Source organism: Corythoichthys intestinalis, chromosome 8 (assembly GCF_030265065.1).
Source record: "Corythoichthys intestinalis isolate RoL2023-P3 chromosome 8, ASM3026506v1, whole genome shotgun sequence".
NCBI lineage: Eukaryota > Metazoa > Chordata > Actinopteri > Syngnathiformes > Syngnathidae > Corythoichthys > Corythoichthys intestinalis.
The window spans coordinates 2419959-2428550 of NC_080402.1; the positions used below are offsets into that span (position 1 = coordinate 2419959).

The following is an 8592-nucleotide window of genomic DNA, read 5'->3' on the forward strand; positions in this document are numbered from 1 at the left end:
AATTTTTTAACAATAAAATCGCAACTATTAGAAATAAAATAAATGAATCACTTCCAGTTATTAGGTCTGATAAAGTGCAGACAAAGAATTCGGAATCTCCTATAAAACCCTCTAAAATATTAAATAACTTTACCACTGTAGACCAAATTGATTTAATTTCTATTATAATGTCCTCCAAACCATCAACGTGCCTCCTCGACCCAATCCCAACCAAACTTTTTAAAGAGACCCTGCCTCTAACTATTGACACTATCTTAAATATAATAAATACCTCATTAGTTACTGGCTACGTGCCGCAGTCCTTTAAATATGCAGTTATTAAACCGCTCTTGAAAAAACCTACTCTTGATCCTGATATTTTGGCCAATTATAGACCTATTTCTAACTTACCATTTCTCTCCAAAGTCCTTGAAAGAGTGGTAATTAAACAGCTCTGTCAGCACCTACAGGACAATAGTTTATTTGAACAGTTCCAGTCTGGCTTTCGAGCTCATCATAGCACTGAAACCGCATTAGTTAAAGTAACTAATGACTTGTTACTTGCCGCTGACGTTGGATTAGTCTCGATCCTGGTTCTGCTGGACCTGAGCGCAGCCTTTGACACAATCGACCATAATATCTTATTGCAGAGATTAGAATGTGACATAGGCATTAGAGGAGCAGCCCTATGCTGGTTTAAATCCTATTTATCTAATAGGTACCAGTTCGTCAATGTAAACCAGCAATCATCATCGTACTCTAGAGTTAGTTATGGTGTGCCGCAAGGATCTGTCCTCGGGCCCATCTTGTTTACGCTGTATATGCTTCCTCTAGGTAATATCATCAGAAAACATAGCATTAACTTTCACTGTTACGCTGACGACACACAACTGTATTTATCAATTAAACCTGAGCAGGTCAGGCAAGTCGAAAAACTAAGCGCCTGCGTCCGAGATATAAATACCTGGATGAGCACTAACTATCTTCTACTTAACCCTGAAAAGACAGAAGTCCTTATAATAGGCCCGAAAAGTGTTAGAGACTCTTTATCTGCCCAGATAGTCACTCTGGACAATGTAAGTGTAGCCTCCAGCGCCACAGTTAAAAACCTAGGAGTTTTATTTGACCCTGACTTATCGTTTAAAGCACACATGAAACAAACCTGTAGAACGGCTTTCTTTCACCTGCGCAACATTGCCAAAATTAGAAATATTTTATCTAAAAGTGATGCAGAAAAATTCATTCACGCGTTCGTTACATCGAGATTGGATTACTGTAACTCCCTACTTGCAGCTTGTCCTAAAAACTCTCGAAAAGGTCTTCAGCTAGTCCAAAACGCAGCAGCAAGACTTTTAACAGGAACCAATAGAAGAGAGCACATCACCCCTGTGCTCCAGGCACTTCACTGGCTTCCAGTCGAGTTTAGAATTCAATTTAAAATACTCCTTCTTACATTTAAGACCATTAATGGGTTGGGGCCATCTTATCTCACCGATGCTCTCGTCCCATACCGCCCCAACAGAACACTCCGATCTCAGAATGCAGGTCTACTGGTAGTTCCCACGGTTTATAAAAGTACTGTCGGAGCTAGAGCCTTTAGCCACCAAGCCCCTGTTTTATGGAATCAGCTTCCAGCTAGTATTAAAGAAGCCGAGACAGTTTGCACATTTAAGATTAGATTAAAAACGTTCCTATTCGACAAAGCTTATGGTTAGGCTAGTTGAAGTCGGAGTAGACTCACAGTTTAGTTTAAGCTGCACTAGAAGCTATAATGCTGGGGGCAGTACAGCCGCTGAGTTCTATCTCCTTTTCTTACTCTACCTACTACTTGTCTTACTTTATTTCTATTTTCCATTGTTAATATCTAGTTGTCTAGTCTCTTCATCACTAGTCACCCGGTGTCCCCTTTCCCCCCCTCCCCTCTGGGGAGGGGCTATTTTTCAGCTGCAGCCTCCTGACTATCCGGACCCCTGGCTGGATTGACGTCCTCGCTGCTACCCCCGTCTCATCTGACCAGAGGGACCTCTTCTTGCTCCTTTACTCCACTGTATTTTTACGGACTACAATTTCGCTTGCTAATTCCCATTAGCCGTTCTGGGGTTCCTGTCTATCCGTCCTGGGAGTGGATCTCTCCTGACTGTGGTACTCCCCAAGGTTTCTCATTTTTCTCCCAATTGACTCTGCAGTTTTTGGAGTTTTTCCTTGCCGGCATGGAGGGTCTTAGGATAGGGGATACCCAGGACTTGAACTGTATCTATTCATCTTTGTTGCTTCATTTCTAATTGTGTATCATATTGCCTCTGTAAAGCCCTTTGAGACCTCTGTTGTGATTGTGGGCTATACAAATAAAATTGAATTGAATTGAATTGAATTGTATGTATGCATATGTGTCTATATAGATATGCATGTGATTATTGCTCTTTTGTCTACACATGTTGCTCCACTGCTTGTGTTCAACAATGCTTTAGTTGTCGGAATATCCAGAAATGAATGTTAGATTTATTTTTTTCAAATTTCATCTTAGACTTACACCTTATAATGCAGTGATTGCTCTTGCTGTGATTTCAGCCCCGTCTCTCCATCCTCCATGGCACAACTCCTGGAACTCCTCCAAGCGGGAAGCATCTCCTCTTCTGTGGCCAAGCAGGTCACTACACACACTTAAAAACACAAAGCAACTCGCAAATACACACCTTATGTAATGGAAGATTTTGGAAGTATAGCTACATAAACAGAGAACATAGAAATACAAAGAGACGCAGAGCAATACATTTTTAAATTAAAAAGGAACTCACGTATAGATGAGCAGAGGTCGTTCCGGCTCAGGTGGTATTGCGTGACAGTCTCCCAAGTACTTCAAGGTGATGGCTTGAATTCCCCGCCCTAGTGTCCTTGATGTTGAAAATTCCTTGCTTCCATCAGGTTTTCCAGGAGATGTGGAAGCATTCGGGCGCCAAGACGGCGGCCGAGATCATCGGCGAGAAGGAACTGAGCCTCATCCGCGACGCGGAGCAGCTGCGCCGTTTGTGTGCTGAAGTTGTGGACTCCCATCCACATGAGGTCAGGACTCTTCTGAACTTGAATTTTTGTTTTGTTTTTAATCATCGTTTGTACAATTTTAGGTGCAGGCCTTCCAAGCGGGCAACAAGAAGGTTCTGAACAAATTGATGGGCGCGGTTCAGAGGGAGACCAAAGGACGGGCCGACCCGCTCGTCGTGCGGGATATTCTGCTGGACAAAATTTCGGGAACCGTATGATGCCATTGGACCGCCTAAACTACCGAGTATGTTTTCATGTAGATGTATTTGATGTTTGTAATATATTCCTAAAAAATTTTTTTACATTAAATGTGTCCGTCAAAATTGGGCTTGATTTATTTTTCTATGACGTTTCACTGACTGGTTCAGAGAATGAATTTAAAAGGGAGGGCACCCCTCCGTGGACTTAGCATATAATTAAAAAGCAACTATCAATGTGATTTGGATTTTTTTTACGGCGTTTCTTCGGCGTGCTGCACAGCCCAAAACGTTTGGCCATCGACATCATTCAGATAGCGACTGGAATTCTAGTGGGACGCAGGGAATCTTTCAAATTAATGACTGCTCATGCCAAAACACAGGTTTTTTATCAACATTTTTTTTAATGTATCTACTCCTAAAATTTTTATCCAATTCACATAAATCATACATCAAAATTTTCAGGAAGGGGCATAAAGGTTGTATACAGAATCCTCCAAAAACCTACGGTTCCCCTAAAAACCTTCCCATTCGTTTCTAATGCCATGTACGTAATTCCATTCATTTTTAATGGCCAATATTTTCCCTTCATTTTCAATGGAAGAAAAACGTGTGATTGTGGTTTCTGACCAAGAACTTACCGTTACAGCCTAAACAAATTCAACTGGCACCCAAGTAAGTCGATGCAATTGACAGTCGGGCTGGGCTTATTTGCATTATATAATGACTTCAGATATATACGTCATTTAGATTGTCTTCCCATGTTGTAAGGATAGAATTAACCCTACCATTATTAAGTGAAAAACAGTACTTTCAATACATTCTTTTCACGTCCTGAATGTGCTAGTCCATTTTTTCTCCTTCAAACTGTTGAAATTCGACCCCCTGGCCAAGACGCAGGGAAACAGCGACAGCCAAAACAAGTGCCGCTCAGCCGATGCTGCCCATGCGCGCGCTCCAACCGGGAAGGCAAAACTTTGCGCGTTCTCTCAGACATTAACCCTATGTACTGACTCCATGTTCCAAAAGTTTGAAAAAGACTCGCCGAAAGCAGGTTGACAATTTATACGTCGACAATGGTCAAAAACAAGGCAAAAACAGACGACGGAGGGACAATTCTGGATCCAAAACAAGGCTACATGTTTCCCAGCAGCAAAATCTGTGTTATCTCAGTGTCCAGTCTTTTTAAAGTCCTTGATGAAACGGACCGTGCTGAAGGTGTGTCCGAAGGTGTGTCTGGGCGTTGCTTTTGGGTCTTCCCCTCTGTGGCCGGTTTAGGTTCGTGCGCGGATGGGACGCCCGCTATCAACTATGTAGTCCGGGCTGGCTTGTACTTGTTTTAGGACAAAGCGCTTTGTCCTTGGAGTTTGCCGGGAGAGCTGATTGCAAGAGTTGGTGCGTCAATCTTGTTCGCGACGCACGCGTTGGGCTTCTGTGATAAGACGCGCATTGTGCATCTCTTCTATTTCTTCTCATTAAACTATGGTGTGCTATTTATTTTATATTAGTAGTGCAGTCCTACCGTAGATATGAAAAAGATACTATTTCCTGATAAATTATATTACGTGTGTTAGAGTAATGCAAACAGTTAGACGGTGCCTACGAGAACGTTTACCATTCTTTCTCATCTCCCCCTTACTAGCCCGGATAAGGTGATTCACTTTACTGTGTCAAAGGGCATGTAGTGGAGTCTGCTTAAACAATAGTTAGATGAATGTGTTAGACTAATGCAAACAATTATATGGTGTGTGCGATGACAGTATGTTTTCCCTTCAAAACGTTTGATTGGCTGATGAACTGACCCCCTTGTGTATGTTAATATAATTTATGTTCAAATATTGCAATTTAAATGTGCTTATAAAATCCAGACACTTATTCTTGAAGTTTTAAAAATGTTTCTTTACTTGTTTTTGAAAACAAAGGTTTGAATCGAACCGTGTATCACCTAAACCAATATGTACATATGCACTGCAAAACCCCACCTCCTTAAAACTGGAAATTAGAGCTGTCCCGACTAGTCGACATAGTCGACGTCATCAATGACGTAAATCCATCAACGAGCACAACATCCCGTCGACGGTTAATGAATGGTTAAAAAAATATATGCGTGGAAAGTTCAGAATGTCGGACGCTCTGTATGCAAGCGGAGAAAGCGGCACAAAGCCAAAAAATGCGCACCAGAGTGTCCAAAACATTGACTCATTTCAAAGAAACAAAGGAGGGTACACTCTTCTGTCCTGTCCCTTCAATGCCAAGCTTGGCTGCACGTCGGCCGTGAATAAACACCTCAAGCGCCGTCACCCAGTTTGTAAGTCCATCTAACTAACGACATGTTTTATTGAAGTTGCTAAGCCTGTTGCGATGTGCAATGACTCCATTTATCGCACGGCAAATAAAAATGAGGGCGGTAATTTTCACGGCTGCCTTTTATCGCTGCGCGCGTGCGTGCATACATTGTTGCATTCGTGCTGATGGCATATGAGACTCCAGTTCCTTTCTCTTATCAACACGCTGTAGAATTAAAGTTCAGACATACAAAATAAGAAAACACATCTATATTAAACACTGTAACGTTAGCACTGCTACACTGAGGTGAATGGGGGGAAAAAGGCAACCTACCGGTACTTTAGCCTACTATAAATCATTGGCAGTCGTTTCGTGAAAGCAAACTTCCGGTTAAAAGGTGACACTTCAAGCATGAAAATCGTTGGTTAACAGCATTTGCAAACGGAAAAAATCTATTACTGACACTACATGCAATGACAAAAAGTGCTTTATTTTGCGGAGTGTAAAGCTGAAGTTAGCGGTTTAGCGATCGTACTTCCTGTGAACATTTCAAAATAAAAGCATGTCATGTTCGTCATATAAATAGCGATTTCTGGAGTTAATCCCACATACTTCCGAATTCAGATTCTACACTAAGAATACCTTTAAAATGACACCCTTTATGAAAAATCTGATTGGCAATGAATAATTATTATTATTATTATTATTATAAAACTATTATATATAGTACTATAATATTAATGCTAAGTGTTTTCTGAAGAATTGTTTTGAATCATGTTGGAAAGGCGAAGTCAGTGTTCTGAATCTTTACATTCCATTCTTTTGCACTAGTTAATTCTATCAACATTTGAACTCATTGTTTATTTGTGATTTATTAGTTATTTACGTATTTGTACTTTAATAATTTAAGTGTCCCAATATGTTTTTGTGAATTGATAAGCGTCAATAAAAATTTCATTGCTAAATTTGTTAAAAAACAATTACTAGTCGACTAATCGGGAGAAATAAAAACCTAAAAATTCCCTTGTTTTCAGTGTAAATCTTCTAGAAACAAGTGAAATCTGCTAGTGCTTCAAGTAAATTTTACTCAGATTTGTTGGAATAAGAAAAATACCTAGCTGAAAATAAGCTTGACTTATTTTAAGCAAAATGTTTGGATATTTAATATTTAAAAAACTTGTCAGAAATGTTCTTAATTCAAGAATATTGTTCAAACTTGTAAGAACTTTTATTTTAGTAGACTGTTGGTCGACAGTATATAACCTGTTTTGACCATAGTATAGAAATGACCATACCTGCTCTTTCTGTTGAATTATCAAACAAAACTATTCCGTCTTTTCTTTAGAATATTTATCCTAACAAGTTGAATGAATATTAGTCAGCTTCAAAACGCTTCGTTGAGTATGTTTGGTTGTCAATAGGACATCAATATTCCAAATTTTGCCAAAATCTTTTTGGGTCCAAAATGTTGATCAGAACTGGTCAGTGAAGAAAACAACAGTTTGGACATGAAGGTTATGACCCGACCAGGCCGTTGTGAACATTTTTTTCTTTGAAATATATAGACAACATCGAAGGCATGTAAATTCAGACAAAATAGGCCAAGGTGTTGTTTTAATTTCCCAAACAAAAGACCCAGTAAATTATTCTCAAGACAATTTGTACCAATTTGCATTCCACCAAAAAAAAGAAACCAATCAAGGCTGTGTTTAATCTTTTATTGCCTTTAAAACATGACTACAAACAAGATTTCAATAGAAGTCATCGTCTACATTCATTGGTAGGTCTGAGCGGAGTACATCCCAAAATATATATTTTCTTTTGCATAAAAATTTTTTAAAATACACTTCACGGTGATTGTCATATATCTCCATTTGATTTCTTTCCACTCAGGCACTCAAATGTGTCTTTAGGCAACATGTTGAAAAAATTTTTTTTGCCCTGCTCTTCAAACATAAATTATTTTTAAGAACATTCAACTGCACTACAAAGTCAGTAATTTTAAATTTCCCCAAAACTGTTCATATATAGATACAGGCAGTCCCCAGGTTATGAACGAGCTCCGTTCCTACGCTGGCAACGTAAACCGAATTTCTCCGTAAGTCGAATTAACCCTTTAAAAATTCAAAATAACTATTCAAAAAGTCAAAGTATTGTATTTTGTTTATAGTGGAGGATACACTGCCCTCTGGTGGCAGCATTGGGTCTGGCTGGACTCATTCAATCATGCTTCCATACAGGAGCACTCGGACGTCTTACATGGTTCAAGGATAGCTGCGCTCTGGTTTGGCCCACATGTGGCTGTAAGTTGTTTCAGCTAATATACATTTGTAATTCAGTTTATATTTGTGGAGTTAAGTGTGAGCGATTTGCTATGAGGACTGTAAATACGTTGGCATTCATAGCATTTAAGCCAGCGGACTTTTGTGTGGCAAATTAGGCTAATTTAAGATACTAAATTTACTTATTGATCAGACTAGATGGATGTTTGTATGGTAGAGTTTTGTCTAAAAAATATTCACACATATACGTCCGCGCGTCACACATGTTTTGTAGATCCACAAATATAGCCAAGATTTTCAAATGTATTTTCGAGATCCACAAAAATAATTATATTGATTTTGCCATGTGGCAGTTTTTTTTTTGCCATGTGGTATTTTTTTGGCCATGTGGCAAAATGGATTTTGCCGTGTGGCAAAAAGATTATGCCATGTGGCATTTTTTTGCCAGGTGGCAAAATTAGTTTGGCCATGTGGCGTTTTTTGGGGGGTATGTGGCAAAATCCATTTTGCCACGTGGCATTTTTTTGCCATGTGGCATTTTTTTGCCATGTGACATTTTTTTCACCATGTGGCAAAATGGATTTTGGTGTGTGGTATTTTTTTGCCATATGGCAGAATGGATTTTGCCATGTGGCAAAATTGATTTTGCCATGTGGCTTTTTTTTTTGGGGTATGTGGCAAAATGGATTTTGCCATGTGGCGTTTTTTTGGGGAGTATTTGGCAAAATGAATTTTGCCATGTGGCAAAATTGCTTTGGCCATGTGGCGTTTTTTGGGTATGTGGCATTTTTTTTTGCCATGTTGCAAAA

The 8592-nt window shown here is 39.4% G+C and overlaps 1 protein-coding gene across 3 annotated transcripts in view; it reads left to right on the forward strand.

Annotated features, from left to right (window-relative positions):
- The window catches only part of gatb (glutamyl-tRNA(Gln) amidotransferase, subunit B), a 47889-nt gene extending 44549 nt beyond the window's left edge, over positions 1 to 3340 (forward strand). Inside the window, exons 11-13 of one of the 3 annotated variants that reach the window (XM_057843218.1) lie at positions 2548 to 2626; positions 2902 to 3039; positions 3102 to 3340. In XM_057843218.1, the coding sequence (XP_057699201.1) occupies positions 2548 to 2626; positions 2902 to 3039; positions 3102 to 3236 (352 nt within the window). In that variant the 3' untranslated portion in view covers positions 3237 to 3340. The remainder of the gene's footprint in view (positions 1 to 2547; positions 2627 to 2901; positions 3040 to 3101) is intronic. The other 2 variants (XM_057843216.1, XM_057843217.1) reach the window with 2 other exon arrangements.
- The last annotated feature ends 5252 nt before the right edge of the window (positions 3341 to 8592 follow it).